This window comes from Heterodontus francisci, chromosome 20, assembly GCF_036365525.1.
Source record: "Heterodontus francisci isolate sHetFra1 chromosome 20, sHetFra1.hap1, whole genome shotgun sequence".
In the NCBI taxonomy this organism is placed as follows: domain Eukaryota; kingdom Metazoa; phylum Chordata; class Chondrichthyes; order Heterodontiformes; family Heterodontidae; genus Heterodontus; species Heterodontus francisci.
Window position 1 is genome coordinate 57,776,342 of NC_090390.1, and position 22,074 is coordinate 57,798,415.

The 22,074-nt window shown below is 40.3% G+C and overlaps 1 protein-coding gene across 1 annotated transcript in view; it reads right to left on the reverse strand.

Moving 5' to 3' along the window:
* Positions 1 to 22,074, reverse strand: part of LOC137380876 (uncharacterized) — an 81,785-nt gene that overhangs the window by 19,477 nt on the left and 40,234 nt on the right. Inside the window, exons 25-35 of the mRNA XM_068053284.1 lie at positions 21,110 to 21,133; positions 19,334 to 19,357; positions 19,072 to 19,194; positions 16,444 to 16,467; positions 14,662 to 14,685; positions 14,400 to 14,522; positions 11,772 to 11,795; positions 9,994 to 10,017; positions 9,732 to 9,854; positions 5,917 to 5,946; positions 1,006 to 1,131 (exon numbers count right to left, since the gene is read on the reverse strand). Of these exons, the coding sequence (XP_067909385.1) occupies positions 1,006 to 1,131; positions 5,917 to 5,946; positions 9,732 to 9,854; positions 9,994 to 10,017; positions 11,772 to 11,795; positions 14,400 to 14,522; positions 14,662 to 14,685; positions 16,444 to 16,467; positions 19,072 to 19,194; positions 19,334 to 19,357; positions 21,110 to 21,133 (669 nt within the window). The remainder of the gene's footprint in view (positions 1 to 1,005; positions 1,132 to 5,916; positions 5,947 to 9,731; positions 9,855 to 9,993; positions 10,018 to 11,771; positions 11,796 to 14,399; positions 14,523 to 14,661; positions 14,686 to 16,443; positions 16,468 to 19,071; positions 19,195 to 19,333; positions 19,358 to 21,109; positions 21,134 to 22,074) is intronic.

Here is a 22,074-nt window from a genome sequence, read left to right on the forward strand (position 1 = left end):
TTGCCTACACCGCCGAAGAATTCTCAATTGCTATTTGTAGCAGAATAATAAATATCCTCTTTGGAACATGGTAACAATTTTACAACCAAATTACAAACATAGGAAGTCTTTCCATTGTGGTTATGACATCACTAACATGCAGTACCTTGAGGGAATCTTCCCTAAACATCATTTCCACCTAGGTCCAGGACATGTTGCATCCCCTTCTTGCTTAATCACAAGCCTGTGTCTCTTTACTCCTTGTTAAATCAGTACTACGTCCAGTTCAGTTCTGAATACTTCAAGTCAGTGTACATTCAGTAAACTAGCTGATAATCTATTCCATACGTTATAAGCCCAAATTCTGCTGTTATCCATCAGTCAGGTTTTAGTTGTGAGTCCCATTGATCTGATTCAAGCTCTTTAATTCTGTTCTCCAAGTATAATGCAAAAAAAATCCCACAACACCTGTACCAATTCTCTTAATATTTTTCAAAAAGCTGGAATATGGTCTCCAAAAAAAAAAGTATTTGGCCTTTTGATTATAAACCGTAACTATTGCATGGGGTGGATTAACATACAGGCTACAGGGCTTGTGCCCAAGTGCTTCAGCCAACTATGGGCACTCTTGCAGATGCAAACATGCTTCATTCAATTGTACTACTTAATGATATGGATCAAATTTAATTTAAGCTTAATATATTGTGATATGATTTGCTTTATTATTAACATATTCTGTAAACATCCTATATGCTATTTATTCATGCATTTTACTACACATGTAATGGATTGGGGGATTGTGGATTTGTGTAAATATTTCAGAATATAACATTATGCCCCACCCCTGCAAAATTATACACTGCAAAAAAAAGTCTCACATCGTCAAGATTCAGCTACACTATTTCACTACATGAGCAAAACTCTTTACTAAAGTCCTGTTGTTAATTTTGACAGTCTTTTTATCATTTTATTTCTTAATTTTAACATACATTTACATGTTAGTTTATTTTCTGCAAGTTCTCTTACCATAATTAATGTAAGGACAGTGGTCACAGAAGTCAGGGCAACAGTTGCCATAATAATAACAGTTGTAATCACAGGAACAACCTGATGAATGTCCACCACAGTTGTATCTGCATGAGCCGTGTGCTGCTGTACAGTAAATATAAGGTTAGATCTGAAATTAATTTTATTGCAAGCAAGTTTTCCTATTACAATTTTAAAATAAATATTGAGCTTTTATCGTTATTTGTGAATCAATATATTCTATTGAGGACATTTTCTACTGCCCGTGCTAGTGTACGTAGAAAGATAGGAATACAGGAATAAGCCATTCTTCCATTCTGTGAGATCATGGCTGATCTGTGTGTTATCTCCATCCACCTGCCTTGGCTTCATTTCCTTTTATACCCTTGTCTGGCAAAAATCTATCATCACAGATTTAAAGTTATTAGCATCAACTGCTTTTTGTGGGCGAGAGTCCCACACTCCTGCTACCCTTTGCAAGAAGAAGAACTTCTTTCCTAAATGACCAGGGACTGATTTTAAGACTGTCCTCGGACTCCCCTACCAGCAGATAAATGTTTCTCTCTATCTGCCCTATCAGTTCCTTTCAATATCCTAAAAGCCTCAATAAAATCACTCCTTAATATCCTATATTTCAGGGAATTCAAATGGAGTTCGTGCAATCTCTCCTCATAATTCAACCTTTGGAGCCCTGATAGCATTCTGATGAATCTGCACTGCACTTCTTCCAAGGCCATTATATCCTTTTTAGGGTGCGGTGCCCAGGACTGTGCTTAGAACTCCAGATTTTTTTTTCATTCATTCATGGGACGTGGACATCGCTAGTAAGGCCAGCATTTATTGTTCATCCCTAATTGCCCTTGAGAAGGTGGTAGTGGAGAATGAGGTCAAACCCAGCTTTGTATAACTGTAGCAAAGCTTCCTCCCTTTTATATTTTAGGTAGCTACTTATAAAGGCTAACATTCCATTAGCTTTATTGATTATTTTTTGTACCTAACTACAGCATTTTAGTGATCTGTATATATGGACGCCTAAATCTCTTTGGATCTCCACTGCTCCTGGCTTTTCACAATTTAAATAATACTCAAGTCCATCTTTTAAATGTAAAATGGATGACCTGACACTTACCTGCATTGAAATCCATCTGCCATAGTGTCACCCACTCATTTATCAATATCGTTTTGTAATATTGTGTCCCCACCTACACTTACTGAACCACTAATCTTTGTGTCATCGACAAACAATGCATGGCTCTCTATCGTGTTATCTAAGTCATTATTAAATGTAGTAAACAGTTGAGGCCCCAGCACAAATCATTGTGGGTCCCCTGCCAGGATTTTATGCCCCCTAAACAAGCAGGCTGTTGGGGGGGGGTGTAAAATTGAGTGGGGGGGCCGTTCCCAACCCCCTCCTGCCCCTGCTGCAATTTTACACAGGGCTTAGGTGGCGAGAAATGGCCCATTCGCCCCAGGCCAATCCATGCCCTTAAGTGGCAAACTAACTGGCACTTAAGGGCCTCTGCCCGCCACCACAGGTATTTTACCCTTGGCTGGCGGGAAACTGAGGCCTCAAAATGCTAGGCAGCCTTCTTGCAGGCTGGGTGGAGCCTTCCTGATCAAGCACCCTATGCCCCACAGAGGGTCCTCCCAAAGCCCCAACTGCCCCTTACGCACAACACTGCCCCCCGCCCCCAACTGACCCCCTTACCTCACCAGGGCCCAACCAATTGTTCGCGGCGAGGCCCTAAAAACTTATCTTAATTCCAGGCCGTCCTTCATCTTCCTTGCTATGGCTGGGTGTAGTTCCAGCAGTGGCTATCGCTTTGGTGGTGCTGCTGGGACTAAGAACTGCCGGCCTGCTGATTGGCCGGAAGTTCCATTAGGCTGGACTTCCTGCCTCAAGAAGGTGGAACTCCTGCCCAAAACCAATTCAGGGCCTGGGGAATGTAAAATCCCAGTCTGGCTCCCCAGGCCCTGTGGAGGTGGGCTTGCCACTGACTTTGTGGCTAGTGGGCGGGGCCTCCCGGCCAACAAAAAATTCCGGCTCATTAATCACCTTCTTTCAATTCAGGTACTTACCCATTTCTACCGCCTGACCAATTTCCTAACCAGGTCATTAATTTGCCTTCAATTCCATGAGCTTTAATTTTAGCTAACATTCTGTTATGTGGAACCTTATCGAATGCCTTCTGGAATTGAATATATATTGGTCCTGTATTCTTTTTTGAAGACCTCCCACTGTTCATCTGCGGTTTTGCCTGATAATAGTTTTGACCAGTTTGCTGTCATCATTTTCTGTCTCAACCTGTTAAAGTTAACCTTACCAATACCTAGAATCTTAGTAATTGCATTAACTTTCTCCTTTTCAAACCTCACACTGAATTCAATCCTTATGATCATTTTTAGATAAATGTTCCCTTACTGTTAGATTATTAACTAAGTCTGGCTCATTACTAAATCTAATGTCGCCTGCCCTTTTGTTGGTCCTAGAACATAATTCCAGAAAACTATCTAGAATGCCGTCATGAAATTCACTACCTTTCTGAATTAAGCTGCTCTGCTCTTCCAAATCTATATGAAAATTAAAGTGTCCCATTAAAACAACTTTGCTTTTGCTACCAGCCTCTCTAATCTCTGACTTAATACATTCTGCCACTTCATTGCTGCTATCAGTAGGCCTGTACACAACTCTCATTACACAGTTTTAAGTCCTGTCTTATTTTTCAATTCGAACCATAGAGTCTCCCCGATTGATTTTCCCTGCCTATATCCTCTCAGACTAATGCTGTAATAGTATCTTTAATCAATAAGGCTACCCCTCCTACTCTTTTAGTTTCCTTCTCCTTTTGAAAGACCTCATAAGCTGGAACTCCCAGCTATGACCAGCTTACAGCCATGTCTGTACAATGGGCACTATGCCATACTCTCTAAGGTGTATTTTAGTCTCTAATTCATTCAATTTATTTTTTATACTCCATGCATTAGTATATAAAACTCCTATTTGGGCAAGAGACCTGTCCTTTTGGTCTGATGCTGCCTTCCTCACACCATTTAACTTAACATATTTCTTCTTTGTCAATCTGCTCCACTTTAGTTATTTTACTATTCCCTTCTTCAGGTCTAATTATAACACTTGTTCATGAACTGAACTCTGCTCTCATCCTTTATTTTCTCTTTGAACTATCAGTTTCATAATGGTTTCTGACTGAGCCCTCTTCCCCATTTATTCGTTTAACCACCCTATTTATACTTTATGCTAGGACCTTGGTCCCAGACTGTTTCAGATATAGCCCCTCCCGACGATACAATTCCCTCATCCCAGTACTAGTGCTGGTGTCCCATGAAATGGAACCCTTCCTTTCCACCCCATTCCCTTAGCTGCATATTCACCTTCCTGGTCTGTTTGTCCCAATGCCAATTAGCATGTGGCTCAGTTAATAATCCCAAGATTAACATCCTTGAGGTCCTGCTTTTTAATTTAGCTTTTAAATTTAGTCCTAACTCCTGACACTCCCTCAGTTTAACCTCCTCCCTTTTCATTCCTATTTCATTGGACCCGACATGGACCACGGTAATTGGATCTTCCTCCTCCCTTTCGAAATTCCTTTTCAGCTGCATTGAGATATTCCTCACCCTGTCACTAGACTGGCAACACACCCTTTGGGACTCTCAATTGTGGCTGTATAGGATGTAATCTATTCCCCTAATTATTGAAACCCCCATCACTCCTATATTTCTATTCTGCTTTTCTCCTCATTGTACAGCCTCTTGCTTCTTACTGCCTAGGTCAGCATTGCAACTGTCCTTTCCCACAGTCTTCCTCAATTAACCTCACATGTATTAAGCACATTGTACCTGTTGGATAAGACCAGTGTCTGCTCCTCCTCGATCTCCCCTCGATTCCACCTATCCTGTTGACTGACAATCACACTCTCCCTTTCCAGCACCTTTGTTCTGGAGGAAACTATCCAGAAATTCTCCCCCTCCCTTATGTGTCACAATCTCTCTAACTTAGACTTGTATTCAAAATCATGAGGGCTCTGGACAGAGTAGATAGGCAGAAACTTCCCATTGGCAGAAAGGCCGACAACCAGAGGATGCTGATTTAAGGTGATTGACAAAAGAAGCAACAGCCACATGAGGAGAAACATTTTACACACTCAGTGGTTAGGATCTGGAATGCACTGCCTGAGAGTGTGGTGGAGGAAGATTCAATACTAACTTCCAAAAGAGAAATGGACAATTTTTTCATGAGAAAAAAAAATTGCAGGGCTATGGGGAAAAGGGCAGGCGAGTGGGACTAGGTGAGTTGCTCTTGCAGAGAGCTGGCACAGAGGTAATAGGCTGAATAGCCTCCATCTGTGCTGGAACCATTCTATGATTCTAACTCACAGACTCTGAACTGGAGGCTCTCAAGGCAGAGACATTTCCTGTAGGTGTGGCAATCTGGAACAGTCTCGCTGCTTTGACAATCAATAACAAAATATGGCAACACAAAATGCCTAAAAGAAGAGAAATCTTAGCCATTTCATTCGATTGAAGGTCATAAAAATTTTTCATCATATACAGCAATCTCTGTAGCCACAAAATGATAAAAAAGATAATGCACGCTCTGTTCAAGGAACAATATTGGAACATAACAAACTGAACATCCAACTACCATACTGATATCACATTTTGCCTTTTATTACATTCTAAGAATATTAGAGCTACTTAACATTGTAATAAAAGAACATTAAAAAAGTACAATGTACAACATACTGCTTAGCTATATCACTACTATGCAGTATACAAAGATTTTACCAAATCGCAAATGTGATTCTCTGAGTACACTCATTAAGATTTATAAAGGTTCAGAAAATGTAAAAGCCAATATTTATTTTTTAGAGAATGAATTTAAGTATTACTGACCTGGTGAAGTTGTAAAAGAGCTGCAGTATTCTGTAGAGGAACACATTTAATTTAAATCAAGTATTTCTAAACAACTTTGAACAATTTCATTCAAACACATAGAAATATCAATACAACACAAGGCAAAAATGAAATTTATTAACATCAGCTAAGATTGACATTTACAAAAATACAAACAATGGCACACAGGAAAAGGCCCAGTGGTGCAACCGCCTGTCACATGCAACATACAATCTATACACCTCCACCCGACCTGGAAACCTTGGGTGAGGTGAATAAAAACCAAGCAAATTTGAGAAAGAAGTCTGTAAAATTCCTCTCCAATCAACACTAGTCCAAGAGGCTACTTGGGGCCAAATTAATGTTATACCATACCCACTTGGGGATCTCCATCCCAGTCAGAAAAGGGTCCAGCTCAGGTTTGAAGGAATTCAGTGAATCATTGTGCACAGTGCTCGAGCCAGCAGCCTGTTCTACAGGTCCACTATTCACTGAGAAAAGAACTAGCCTTCTAACATCTACTAACATCTATCTTCACTCTGTCTTTACATAACATGAGATTGTAACCCCTGGACCTCCCTATCATATTTAGTTGAAACAAGCAGACTACACAAACACAATTTATTCCCTTCATCATTTCATAAATCTCCATCGAATCATCCCAAATCTTCTCTTCTTTCCATTCTAGAATCCGATCTCTTTGAACTTTTCTTGGTAACTAAATGCTTCAAACTGGAATTAATCTGTGCCCCCCGCCCCCGTACCCCCAATCCCTACCCTCACTCTGCACCCTTTCCAAAACCTCAATATCACCCATCATGTGAGGGGAGCAAATCTGGACACAGTATTCCATCTAGTGTTCATGCAACTTAAACAACAACCATTGCTATGTTGCACCAAGGTTGTGTAGCACAAAACTATTTGTTGTTTATGTAAACCATATCTATGTTGCTTCTTTTGGAATATACAATGGCATCAAGAAGAAAATGCTTTTGTGTCAATCTAGCTCACCCTCAGCAAAGATTTTTTCTGGTCACTATGTGTTAGTGACATTAAATAAATAGCTGGAAAAGAATCCTCTGCTCACCATTTATACCAGAATAAGAAACACCTTATTGGAACATGGTTATGATAAAATCAATCCAGTCTGTTTATGACATCAAGTAGCAACATGAGGGATTCTTTCCCATCTATCCTTTCAGTCTAGGCCCAGGATCTGTTGGGACAAGTTGCATCTCCTTCACTGCTTTATCTCAACTGTGCATTTCTCTAATCCATGTTAAATAATCTGTCCAGTTCAGCTTTGAATGCTTCTAGCCAGCAAATTAGATGGTAATCTATTCCTTATGTTAACAGCTCTGCTGTTACCCTTCATTCAGAATTTAGTCATATATTTGAATCAATCATTCCAGCTCTGTTCTCTAGGTATAACAGAAAAACAATTCCACAACCACTACATTGATTTACTTTGAGTTTTTAAGATCCTGGGTTATGGTCTGCAAAGACAAAAGATTGAAAATTGGAATCACAACACATAAGTCCAGAGATGGATTGATGGTTGGGCCTATTTAGCCCGTACCAAGGACCTCAGCCAATTAAGGGACCCCTGCCAGTGTCTGCATGCAAATATTGTGCAGGATATCTTGATAGGATTTATTTTTCAGCCAAGTCTAGGGAACCACAGGCCAGCCAGCCATCAGTAGTAGTAAAATCTAGAAACCAAAAACATAATGAGTAGCCAACAGAGATTTCAAAAGGGAAATTCTTCCTTGACCAAGCTCATTACACAGAAACATAGAAAATAGGAGCAGGAGTAGGCCATTCGAGCCTGCTCCGCCATTCATTATGATCATGGCTGATCATCCAACTTAGTAGCCTGTTCCCGCTTTTGCCCCATACCCTTTGATCCCTTTAGACCCAACAGCTATATCTAACTCCTTCTTGAAAACATACAATGCTTTGGCCTCAACTGCTTACTGTGGTAGCGAATTCCACAGGCTCACTACTCTCTGGGTGAAGAAATTTCTCCTCATCTTAGTCCTGAAAGGTTTACCCATATCCTTAGACTATGACCCCTGGTTCTGGACTCCCCCACCATTGGGAACATCCTTCCTGCATCTACCCTGTCAAGTCCTGTTACAATTTTATAGGTTTCTACGAGATCCCCCCTCACTCTTCTGAACTCCAGCGAATATAATCCGAAATGACTCAATCTCTCCTCATATCAGTCCCGCCATCCCAGGAATCAGTCTGGTAAACCTTCGCTGCACTTCCTCTATAACAAGAACATCCTTTCTCAGATAAGGAGACCAAAACTGCACACAATATTCCAAGTGTGGCCTCACCAAGACCCTGTATAATTGCAGCAAGACATTCCCGTTCCTGTACTCGAATCCTCTCGCTATGAAGGCCAACATACCATTTGCCTTTATTACCGCCTGTTGCCTATGCTCAATCCCCCTAAAATGCTGCAGGCCAAGGAGGATGTCAACTACAGCACCCATGACGGGGAGCAATTGGTCTGAGCTGAAACCTTGAAGTTAGAATCAAGGCCTTCACCATGTGTGACAGGACTCTCTGCAAACTTCAGCAACTTTAAACATCAGTAGAAAACTCACAACAGTTCTACAAACTCAGCAAGATCCAGCAGAAATCTGAACCTGAAAGTAACATGGAACTAGTTGATGATCCGTTTATATAGCACTGGAGGGTGGTCCTTCCTGCTACTGAATGAATGTTCAGCTGTGGGAGGTGAAGAGTGGATGTTAGCTGCAGTGATGAAGTTGAAAATGCCACGGCTAGTATCAAATCAACGTTATACACTGACTGATCACAATCCAACTACTCTGTCTACTTCCAGCACATGCTGCTAACGCCTGCCCAATGACTTCACCAAAATCAAGCCTGGCACGAGTCGCTGAAAATATGGGTGCTATGGAGCCAAATTTTGTGGTCACCATATTTCAGACTCACCGGGCTGAATTTTACCAGCCCTACAACGTTGTGGGTCGTGAGGGGGGGGGGGGGGGGCCCGTAAAATGCAGTGGGAAAGGCCCGCCATGACCCACGACGCCAAGAAGGCCCCACCACCTTTTACCGGAGGTGGCGAGGCCTCGGTGCGGACCCCGCCACAAAGTGCTGGGGCCTTCATTTGCCTACTAAAGTTCATGCAAATAAATGTTAATGAACTGACCAAGCGGCCATCCCATATGGAGTTCCAAGGCGAGACACTGGTGAGGAGGGGGGAGGAGTGAAATTATCAGGGCGGGAGGGATGGAGTAGCGGTAAAAACTGCTCTGATTGCTGTGAACAGATTTTATTTACAATTTTTAAACAAACATCTCCCTTTAAACATTTGAATTGCTTCTAAGGGCTTAAAGCCCATTAAAAATGGTGCCAGTGCCGGTGCCTGCCCGGTGCTGCCAGGCGCCTTTGCTGGGGACGCAGTGGCCACCCCACTAAATCATCGGGGGCAGCCGTTCTGCCACCTCCATTTAAATGATCCCGGCGCATAATATCGCGAGGACTCCATGGTGGCTGCTAAGTACAGGGACAGCACCGATGTCCAAGCATAAAATTCAGCCCACCAGGTTTTAGCATTTAGGAGTTTTAACATATAGTAGTACAACACAGATCATATTCTACACTGCAGAAAAACATCACATATCAGCAAGACTCAGCTACATTGATTCACAATATGAGCAGCAATCTTCAATACAGTTCTATTATTAATATTGACAGTCTTTTTTATAATCTGAACATATTATCTTCAACCAAAATTTAAACATTGGCTTATTTTCCAAAAGTTCTCTTACCGTAATTAATGTAGGAACAGTGGTCACAGAAGTCAGGGCAACAGTTGCCATAATAAGGACAGTTGTATTCACAGGAACAACCTGATGAATGTCCACCACAGTTGTATCTGCATGAGCCATAGCCTGTTAGACAGTAAATGTTTAGTTAGATCTGAAACTATATTGATATCAATCAAGTCTCCACATTGCAATTTTAAAGAAATGTGATGTATATTTGTCACTCAAAAATGGATCAATATATTTTTGAACACATTTTCCGTACCTGTTGATGGTGTTTCAGGAGCCTCTGTCAAAATAATAAAAACAAATGCATAACTAACCAGAATATTTTAAAAACCTGTTAAACACCATCAACATTGTTTGATCTATTTCAACAGCATGAAAGAATGAAGATTGACCAGGACATTTCCTGGTGAGGTGGTATCTCTCAGGATTGTGCCCGCCAAAGCTGTTGCAAATGCTGGCACAGATTTGCCCGTCTTAATGAGTGTTGGTTTTCCTCCACCATGAGACACTGTGGAGAGACAGTGGTCTCACTGAACCTGATGTCAGATGGACTATTGTCACTCCCAGTGAATGCTGCAATTAAATATTAATTTGGTGATATGCTTGTCCTGTTCACCATCTCCCGCTGTCATGGTCCAAGTGGTGAAAAACATTAATTATAATTACTTCTCCTTTCCTAAAGCACCATTAGTGGCACCAACACATTTCAAAGGGAATCCCTTATCTGACATATTTGGAATAGGAGGATCTATGGACAGATGTTCGGTCGAGCTTGCTGCTGAGAAGATGCATTGCTACCTGCCAATACACAACTATCAATAGCAGCAGACTGGAAAGGATTTAACATTAACTTGAAGACATTTAAAGTACCTGATGATATTTTTGCTCGAGTAATGCCAGACAACATTTTAAAAACAAAGCCACAATTATTTTTTTTTTCATAACTATTCAAATCTCAAACTTTGCACAATATTTTTGAGAGGCATTAAAGAAATAAAAAGTGGCCAGGAATTTTGTAATGAAGGTAAGATCCTGCAGTTACACAGGGATTGCATGCCCTCCAGTAAAATCTGCCACTGACCCAGTTAAAGATCACAGGGTCAGAGGCAGTGGGCAAGAGGAGCCACACACACCTCAAGCTCCTCCCACCCCACATGCAATAATGATGGAAATGTTGGAGCAAGATTGCCAGTCCAGGTCACAGTTGGAATCTCACTCCAGGTTCACAATGATATTCAGGGCTGCAGACGTACTGCCTCCCCTAGAAATGTTACCTATGCTGGAGCCAAAGATGCCTACAATGCCCTATTTAATCTTACTCTTTGAACTCTTCCATATCCCCTCATGCTGTTCCATGGTACATTGATAATTATTCTGTAATAACGATAATTACTGGAGAAATTTTACATTTGTTCGACTGGGATGGAAAATTATACAATGATATGAAACTTCCTTTCTCAATTTTCTTGGAGAATCTTGTTTTCATTTCCACACTAGCTGAATGACTCTATGTTTTCACTGTGGCTATTTTGACAATCAGTGACAGAACGCACCAATACAAATGCCTCAAAGAAGAGAAATCTTCAACATTTTCTTCTATTGAAGGCCAGAGAAAAAACAAATTCTCATCAAATACAGCAACCTCTGTCACCACAAAATGATACAAAAATTAATCCTGTACTGCTCAACGAACAATATGTTAGAACATAAACTGAATGTTCAGGTACCTACTTTGATTTCACACTTCTCCTTGATATGAAATGCTACAATTTTAATCTCTGATGAACAGTACAGATGACATTATAAGAATGTTACAGCTACTTAACACAGTAATAGAGGAACATCAAAATAGTACAATGTAGAGCACATGCTTTCACGTCAATAATATGCAGACTTTAGACAGATACAAAGACTTTACGAAATCAATAATGTGATTCTCTGAGTACAGACACTAAGATTTATTATTGACCGATATACGGTCAACAAATGTACAAACCAACAAATTAAAAGAAAATGAATTTAAATATTACTGACCTGTTGAATAAGCACTGCAGTATCCTATAAAGGAACACATTCAGTTTATTTGCTTTGTCAAGTGTTTTTGAAGAATCTTTTATCATTCATACTCATGGAAATATTAATGGAACACATGGAAAAAAGAAATTCTGAGCATCGGCTATGATTGACAGTTACGAACAAATGGACAGGAAAAGTCTCACTGGTGCAGCCAGCCTCTCTCAAAAGAGACAATATCTACAATCCCACCACCAACTGGAAATAAAATAAAATCGCAGGCAAATTTCTGAAAGAAATATGGAAAATTCCCATCCGATCAAGACTAGTCCAGGAGACTCCTCCTGCCCTGATTAATGTTCGACAATATCGACCATCTGTTTGTGGCGATCTCCAACCAGAAATGGGTCCAGCTCATGTTTGAATAAATTCAGTGAATCAGTGTTCACTGCCTGAGCCAGCATCCTGTTCCACAGACTCACTATTCACTGGGAAAATAATTACCTCCTAACATCAATCCTCGCTTGGCCTTTATATAACATGAGATCGTAACCCCTAATCCTCCCTATCGTATTTAATAGAAACAAACAGACGACACAAACATACTTTATTTCCTTCATCATTTGGAAAACCTCAATCAAGTCAGCCCAAAGACTACATTTCTCTGCAGTGTAGAGTTCCAGCACTTTAAACCTTTCCTTGATAATTAAATTATTCAACTTTGGAATGAATCTCCACACTCAGCAAAACCCCTCACGACTCCACCTCTGTACCCGTTACAAAGCCTCTTTACCAACCATCATGTGATGGGACTAAAACAGGATACAGAATTCCATTTAGTGTTCATGCAGCTGAAATAACAACTTGCATTTATATAACGCAGTCAATGCAATAAAATGTCGCAAGGGGTGTTACAGGAGTATTATGGAATGAAATGTGACACCGAGCCACACAAGGAGATATAGGCCAAATGACCAAAAGATTGGAAAAGCAATCGCTTTAAAGGAGCATCTGAAAAGAGGAACGAGAGCCGGAGAAGTCAAGGGAAGGAATTCCAGAGTTTAGAGCCCAGGCAGATGAAGGCACAGCTGCCAATAGTGGAGTGATTAAAATCAGGAATGTTCAAGAGACCAGAATTGGTGGATTGCTGAAATCTGGTGGGGGGTTGTCTCGGGGGGTGGCGTTGCAGGGATGGAGGAGAATACAGAGATTGAGAAGGGTCATGGAGGGATTTGAAAACAAGGATGAGAATGGGCATCAGCTGCACTGATGAGGTGGAAGATGACAGGGACAGAATCAAATGAGCGTTACTCGCTGAGTGACGGCACGATCCGTCTACTCTGCCTACTTCCTGCACACGCTGCTAATGGCTGCCCAATGCCCTCACAAAATCAAGTCCGGTGCGAGTCGCTGAAAATATCGGTGCTATGGAACCAAATTTTGTCGCGCTGTATTTCTGACTGATCAAATTTTAATGTTTGAAGGAGTACAGCGCAAATCTGTCCCAAGAATAATCTCATGGATCATAATATACACTGCAGAAAATTATCTCGCATCATCAGATTAGGGCAGCAATGGCTTGGTCGATAAATTTGCAGATGACACAAACATACCTCGGAACGTATGTTGTGAAGAGGACATAAAGAGGTTGCAGACCGATATAGATAGTTGAGTGAGTGGACAGAAATCTGGCAGATGGACTATAATGTGGGAAAATGTGAAGTTGTTCACTTTGGCAGGAAGAATTAAAGAGCAGCGCTTTACTTAAACAGAGAACGACTGCAGAGTTCCGACGTGCAGAGGAATCTAACTGTTCCTGTGCATGAGTCACAAAAAGTTATGATGCAGGTACAGCAAGTAGTAAAGAAGGCTAACGGAATGCGAACCTTTATTACGAGAGAAATTGAAAATAAATGGAAGGATGTTATGCTTCAATTATACAGGGCATTGGTGAGACCACATCTCAAATACTGTGTGCAGTATTGGTCTCCTTATTTAAGAAAGGATGTAAATGTATTGGAAGCGGTTCAGAGGAGGTTCACTAGATTGATACCTGGTATGAGCAGGTTGTCTTATGGGACAGACTGGGGTTGTTTTCACTGGAGTTTAGAAGAGTAAGGGGAGATTTGATTGAAGTATATAAGCCCCTGATCGGTCTTGACAAGGTGGATGTGGAAGAATGTTTCCTCTTGTGGGGGAGTCCAGAACTGGGGGCATGGTTTGAAAATTAGGTGGTGCCCTTTTAGGACAGAGATGAGGAGAATTTTTTCTTTCAGAGGTTGTGCGTCTTTGGAACTCTCTGCCTCAGAAGATGGTGGAGGCTGGATCATTTAATATTTTTAAGGTGGAGGGAGAGAGATGCTTGTTAGGGAAGGGAATCAAAGGTTATCAGGGGAGATGGGAGTGTGGAATTTGAGACACAATCAGTGCAGCAATGATCTTATTGAATGGAGGAGCAGGTTTGAGGGGCCAAATGGCCTACTTCTGCTCCTAATTCCTATGTATCAAGGCTCAACTACTCTGATTCACAATATGAGCAGCAATCTTCAATAAAGATCTATTCTAATTTTGACAGTCTTTTTAATAATCCTAATCTATTAACTTCAACCTAAATTTAAACACTAGTTATTTTTCCAAATATTCTCTTACCGTAATTAATGTAGGAACAGTAGTAACAGAAGTCAGAGCAACAGTTGCCATTATACTGACAGCTGTAATCACAGGAACAACCTGATGAATGTCCACCACAGTTGTATCTGCATGAGCCATAGCCTGTTAGACAGTAAATGTTTAGTTAGATCTGAAACTATATTGATATCAATCAAGTCTCCACATTGCAATTTTAAAGAAATGTGATGTATATTTGTCACTCAAAAATGGATCAATATATTTTTGAACACATTTTCCGTACCTGTTGATGGTGTTTCAGGAGCCTCTGTCAAAATAATAAAAACAAATGCATAACTAACCAGAATATTTTAAAAACCTGTTAAACACCATCAACATTGTTTGATCTATTTCAACAGCATGAAAGAATGAAGATTGACCAGGACATTTCCTGGTGAGGTGGTATCTCTCAGGATTGTGCCCGCCAAAGCTGTTGCAAATGCTGGCACAGATTTGCCCGTCTTAATGAGTGTTGGTTTTCCTCCACCATGAGACACTGTGGAGAGACAGTGGTCTCACTGAACCTGATGTCAGATGGACTATTGTCACTCCCAGTGAATGCTGCAATTAAATATTAATTTGGTGATATGCTTCTCCTGTTCACCATCTCCCGCTGTCATGGTCCAAGTGGTGAAAAACATTAATTATAATTACTTCTCCTTTCCTAAAGCACCATTAGTGGCACCAACACATTTCAAAGGGAATCCCTTATCTGACATATTTGGAATAGGAGGATCTATGGACAGATGTTCGGTCGAGCTTGCTGCTGAGAAGATGCATTGCTACCTGCCAATACACAACTATCAATAGCAGCAGACTGGAAAGGATTTAACATTAACTTGAAGACATTTAAAGTACCTGATGATATTTTTGCTCGAGTAATGCCAGACAACATTTTAAAAACAAAGCCACAATTATTTTTTTTTTCATAACTATTCAAATCTCAAACTTTGCACAATATTTTTGAGAGGCATTAAAGAAATAAAAAGTGGCCAGGAATTTTGTAATGAAGGTAAGATCCTGCAGTTACACAGGGATTGCATGCCCTCCAGTAAAATCTGCCACTGACCCAGTTAAAGATCACAGGGTCAGAGGCAGTGGGCAAGAAGAGCCACACACACCACAAGCTCCTCCCACCCCACATGCAATAATGATGGAAATGTTGGTGTAAGATTGCCAGTCCAGGTCACAGTTGGAATCTCACTCCAGGTTCACAATGATATTCAGGGCTGCAGACGTACTGCCTCCCCTAGAAATGTTACCTATGCTGGAGCCAAAGATGCATACAATGCCCTATTTAATCTTACTCTTTGAACTCTTCCATATCCCCTCATGCTGTTCCATGGTACATTGATAATTATTCTGTAATAACGATAATTACTGGAGAAATTTTACATTTGTTTGACTGGGATGGAAAATTATACAATGATATGAAACTTCCTTTCTCAATTTTCTTGGAGAATCTCGTTTTCATTTCCACACTAGCTGAATGTCTCTATGTTTTCACTGTGGCTATTTTGACAATCAGTGACAGAACGCACCAATACAAATGCCTCAAAGAAGAGAAATCTTCACCATTTTCTTCCATTGAAGGCCAGAGAAAAAACAAATTCTCATCAAATACAGCAACCTCTGTCACCACAAAATGATACAAAAATTAATCCTGTACTGCTCAATGAACAATATGTTAGAACATAAACTGAATGTTCAGGTACCTACTTTGATTTCACACTTCTCCTTGATATGAAATGCTACAATTTTAATCTCTGATGAACAGTACAGATGACATTATAAGAATGTTACAGCTACTTAACACAGTAATAGAGGAACATCAAAATAGTACAATGTAGAGCACATGCTTTCACGTCAATAATATGCAGACTTTAGACAGCAGGATACAAAAACTTTACGAAATCAATAATGTGATTCTCTGAGTACAGACACTAAGATTTATTATTGACCGATATACGGTCAACAAATGTACAAACCAACAAATTAAAAGAAAATGAATTTAAATATTACTGACCTGTTGAATAAGCACTGCAGTATCCTATAAAGGAACACATTCAGTATATTTGCTTTGTCAAGTGTTTTTGAAGAATCTTTTATCATTCATACTCATGGAAATATTAATGGAACACATGGAAAAAAGAAATTCTTAACATCGGCTATGATTGACAGTTACGAACAAATGGACAGGAAAAGGCTCACTGGTGCAGCCAGCCTCTCTCAAAACAGACAATATATACACTCCCACCACCAACTGGAAATAAAATAAAATCGCAGGCAAATTTCTGAAAGAAATATGGAAAATTCCCATCCGATCAAGACTAGTCCAGGAGACTCCTCCTGCCCTGATTAATGTTCTGCAGTATCGACCATCTGTTTGTGGCGATCTCCAACCAGAAATGGGTCCAGCTCATGTTTGAAGGAATTCAGTGAATCAGTGTTCACTGCCTGAGCCAGCATCCTGTTCCACAGACTCACTATTCACCGGGAAAATAATTACCTCCTAACATCAATCCTCGCTTGGCCTTTATATAACATGAGATCGTAACCCCTAACCCTCCCTATCGTATTTAATAGAAACAAACAGACGACACAAACACACTTTATTTCCTTCATCATTTGGAAAACCTCAATCAAGTCAGCCCAAAGACTACATTTCTCTGCAGTGTAGAGTTCCAGCACTTTAAACCTTTCCTTGATAATTAAATTATTCAACTTTGGAATGAATCTCCACACTCAGCAAAACCCCTCGCGACTCCACCTCTGTACCCGTTACAAAGCCTCTTTACCAACCATCATGTGATGGGACTAAAACAGGATACAGAATTCCATTTAGTGTTCATGCAGCTGAAATAACAACTTGCATTTATATAACGCAGTCAATGCAATAAAATGTCGCAAGGGTTGTTACAGGAGTATTATGGAATGAAATGTGACACCGAGCCACACAAGGAGATATAGGCCAAATGACCAAAAGATTGGAAAAGCAATCACTTTAAAAGAGCATCTGAAAAGAGGAACGAGAGCCGGAAAAGTCAAGGGAAGGAATTCCAGAGTTTAGAGCCCAGGCAGATGAAGGCACAGCTGCCAATAGTGGAGTGATTAAAATCAGGAATGTTCAAGAGACCAGAATTGGTGGATTGCTGAAATCTGGTGGGGGGTTGTCTCGGGGGGTGGTGTTGCAGGGATGGAGGAGAATACAGAGATTGAGAAAGGTCATGGAGGGATTTGAAAACAAGGATGAGAATGGGCATCAGCTGCACTGATGAGGTGGAAGATGACAGGGACAGAATCAAATGAGCGTTACTCACTGAGTGACGGCACGATCCGTCTACTCTGCCTACTTCCTGCACACGCTGCTAATGGCTGCCCAATGCCCTCACAAAATCAAGTCCGGTGCGAGTCGCTGAAAATATCGGTGCTATGGAACCAAATTATGTGGCCCTGTATTTCTGACTCATCAGGTTTTAATGTTTGAAGGAGTACAGCGCAAATCTGTCCCAAGAATAATCTCATGGATCATAATATACACTGCAGACAATTATCTCGCATCATCAGATTAGGGCAGCAATGGCTTGGTCGATAAATTTGCAGATGACACAAACATACCTCGGAACGTATGTTGTGAAGAGGACATAAAGAGGTTGCAGACCGATATAGATAGTTGAGTGAGTGGACAGAAATCTGGCAGATGGACTATAATGTGGGAAAATGTGAAGTTGTTCACTTTGGCAGGAAGAATTAAAGAGCAGCGCTTTACTTAAACAGAGAACGACTGCAGAGTTCCGACGTGCAGAGGAATCTAACTGTTCCTGTGCATGAATCACAAAAAGTTATGATGCAGGTACAGCAAGTAGTAAAGAAGGCTAACGGAATGTGATCCTTTATTACGAGAGAAATTGAAAATAAATGGAACGATGTTATGCTTCAATTATACAGGGCATTGGTGAGACCACATCTCAAATACTGTGTGAAGTTTTGGTCTCCTTATTTAAGAAAGGATGTAAATGTATTGGAAGCGGTTCAGAGGAGGTTCACTAGATTGATACCTGGTATGAGCAGGTTGTCTTATGGGACAGACTGGGGTTGTTTTCACTGGAGTTTAGAAGAGTAAGGGGAGATTTGATTGAAGTATATAAGCTCCTGATCGGTCTTGACAAGGTGGATGTGGAAGAATGTTTCCTCTTGTGGGGGAGTCCAGAACTGGGGGCATGGTTTGAAAATTAGGTGGTGCCCTTTTAGGACAGAGATGAGGAGAATTTTTTCTTTCAGAGGTTGTGCGTCTTTGGAACTCTCTGCCTCAGAAGATGGTGGAGGCTGGATCATTGAATATTTTTAAGGTGGAGGGAGAGAGATGCTTGTTAGGGAAGGGAATCAAAGGTTATCAGGGGAGATGGGAGTGTGGAATTTGAGACACAATCAGTGCAGCCATGATCTTATTGAATGGAGGAGCAGGTTTGAGGGGCCAAATGGCCTACTTCTGCTCCTAATTCCTATGTATCAAGGCTCAACTACTCTGATTCACAATATGAGCAGCAATCTTCAATAAAGATCTATTCTAATTTTGACAGTCTTTTTAATAATCCTAATCTATTAACTTCAACCTAAATTTAAACACTAGTTATTTTTCCAAATATTCTCTTACCGTAATTAATGTAGGAACAGTAGTAACAGAAGTCAGAGCAACAGTTGCCATTATACTGACAGCTGTAATCACAGGAACAACCTGATGAATGTCCACCACAGTTGTATCTGCATGAGCCATAGCCTGTTAGACAGTAAATGTTTAGTTAGATCTGAAACTATATTGATATCAATCAAGTCTCCACATTGCAATTTTAAAGAAATGTGATGTATATTTGTCACTCAAAAATGGATCAATATATTTTTGAACACATTTTCCGTACCTGTTGATGGTGTTTCAGGAGCCTCTGTCAAAATAATAAAAACAAATGCATAACTAACCAGAATATTTTAAAAACCTGTTAAACACCATCAACATTGTTTGATCTATTTCAACAGCATGAAAGAATGAAGATTGACCAGGACATTTCCTGGTGAGGTGGTATCTCTCAGGATTGTGCCCGCCAAAGCTGTTGCAAATGCTGGCACAGATTTGCCCGTCTTAATGAGTGTTGGTTTTCCTCCACCATGAGACACTGTGGAGAGACAGTGGTCTCACTGAACCTGATGTCAGATGGACTATTGTCACTCCCAGTGAATGCTGCAATTAAATATTAATTTGGTGATATGCTTGTCCTGTTCACCATCTCCCGCTGTCATGGTCCAAGTGGTGAAAAACATTAATTATAATTACTTCTCCTTTCCTAAAGCACCATTAGTGGCACCAACACATTTCAAAGGGAATCCCTTATCTGACATATTTGGAATAGGAGGATCTATGGACAGATGTTCGGTCGAGCTTGCTGCTGAGAAGATGCATTGCTACCTGCCAATACACAACTATCAATAGCAGCAGACTGGAAAGGATTTAACATTAACTTGAAGACATTTAATGTACCTGATGATATTTTTGCTCGAGTAATGCCAGACAACATTTTAAAAACAAAGCCACAATTATTTTTTTTTCATAACTATTCAAATCTCAAACTTTGCACAGTATTTTTGAGAGGCATTAAAGAAATAAAAAGTGGCCAGGAATTTTGTAATGAAGGTAAGATCCTGCAGTTACACATTCATGCCCACCAGTAAAATCTGCCACTGACCCAGTTAAAGATCACAGGGTCAGAGGCAGTGGGCAAGAAGAGCCACACACACCCCTAGCCCCTCCCACCCCACATGCAATAATGATGGAAATGTTGGTGCAGGATTGCCAGTCCGGGTCACAGTTGGGATCTCACTCCAGGTTCACAATGATATTCTGGGCTGCAGACGTACTGCCTCCCCGAGAAATGTTACCCATGCTGGAGCCAAAGAGGCATACAATGCCCTATTTAATCTTTCTCTTTGAACTCTTCCATGTCCCCTCATGCTGTTCCATGGTACATTGATAATTATTCTGTAACAGCGATAATTACTGGAGAAATTTTACATTTGTTCGACTGGGATGGAAAATTATACAATGATATGAAACTTCCTTTCTCAATTTTCTTGGAGAATCTCGTTTTCATTTCCACACTTGCTGAATGATTCAATGTTTTCACTGTGGCTATTTTGACAATCAGTGACAGAACGCACCAATACAAATGCCTCAAAGAAGAGAAATCTTCACCATTTTCTTCCATTGAAGGCCAGAGAAAAAACAAATTCTCATCAAATACAGCAACCTCTGTCACCACAAAATGATACAAAAATTAATCCTGTACTGCTCAACGAACAATATGTTAGAACATAAACTGAATGTTCAGGTACCTAATTTGATTTCACACTTCTCCTTGATATGAAATGCGACAATTTTAATCTCTGATGAACAGTACAGATGACATTATAAGAATGTTACAGCTACATAACAGAGTAATTAAGGAACATCAAAATAGTACAATGTAGAGCACATGCTTTCACGTCAATAATATGCAGACTTTAGACAGCAGGATACAAAGACTTTACGAAATCAATAATGTGATTCTCTGAGTACAGCCACTAAGATTTATTATTGACTGATATACGGTCAACAAATATACAAACCAACAAATTAAAAGAAAATGAATTTAAATATTACTGACCTGTTGAATAACCACTGCAGTATCCTATAAAGGAACACATTCAGTTTATTTGCTTTGTCAAGTGGTTTTGAAGAATCTTTTATCATTCATACTCATTGAAATATTAATGGAACACATGGAAAAAAGAAATTCTTAACATCGGCTATGATTGACATTTACGAACAAATGGACAGGAAAAGGGTCACTGGTGTAGCCAGCCTCTCTCACACAACAGACAATATATACACTCCCAACACCAACTGGAAATAATATCAAATCTCAGGCAAATTTCTGAAAGAAATATGGAAAATTCCCATGCGATCAAGACTAGTCCAGGAGACTCCTCCTGCCCTGATTAATGTTCTACAGTATCGACCAATTGTTTGTGGCGATTTCGATCCCAACCAGAAATGGGTCCAGCTCATGTTTGAAGGAATTCAGTGAATCAGTGTTCACTGCCTGAGCCAGCATCCTGTTCCACAGACTCACTATTCACTGGGAAAATAATTACCTCCTAACATCAATCCTCGCTTGGCCTTTATATAACATGAGATCGTAACCCCTAATCCTCCCTATCGTATTTAATAGAAACAAACAGACGACACAAACACACTTTATTTCCTTCATCATTTGGAAAACCTCAATCAAGTCAGCCCAAAGACTACATTTCTCTGCAGTGTAGAGTTCCAGCACTTTAAACCTTTCCTTGATAATTAAATTATTCAACTTTGGAATGAATCTCCACACTCAGCAAAACCCCTCGCGACTCCACCTCTGTACCCTTTACAAAGCCTCTTTACCAACCATCATGTGATGGGACTAAAACAGGATACAGAATTCCATTTAGTGTTCATGCAGCTGAAATAACAACTTGCATTTATATAACGCAGTCAATGCAATAAAATGTCGCAAGGGGTGTTACAGGAGTATTATGGAATGAAATGTGACACCGAGCCACACAAGGAGATATAGGCCAAATGACCAAA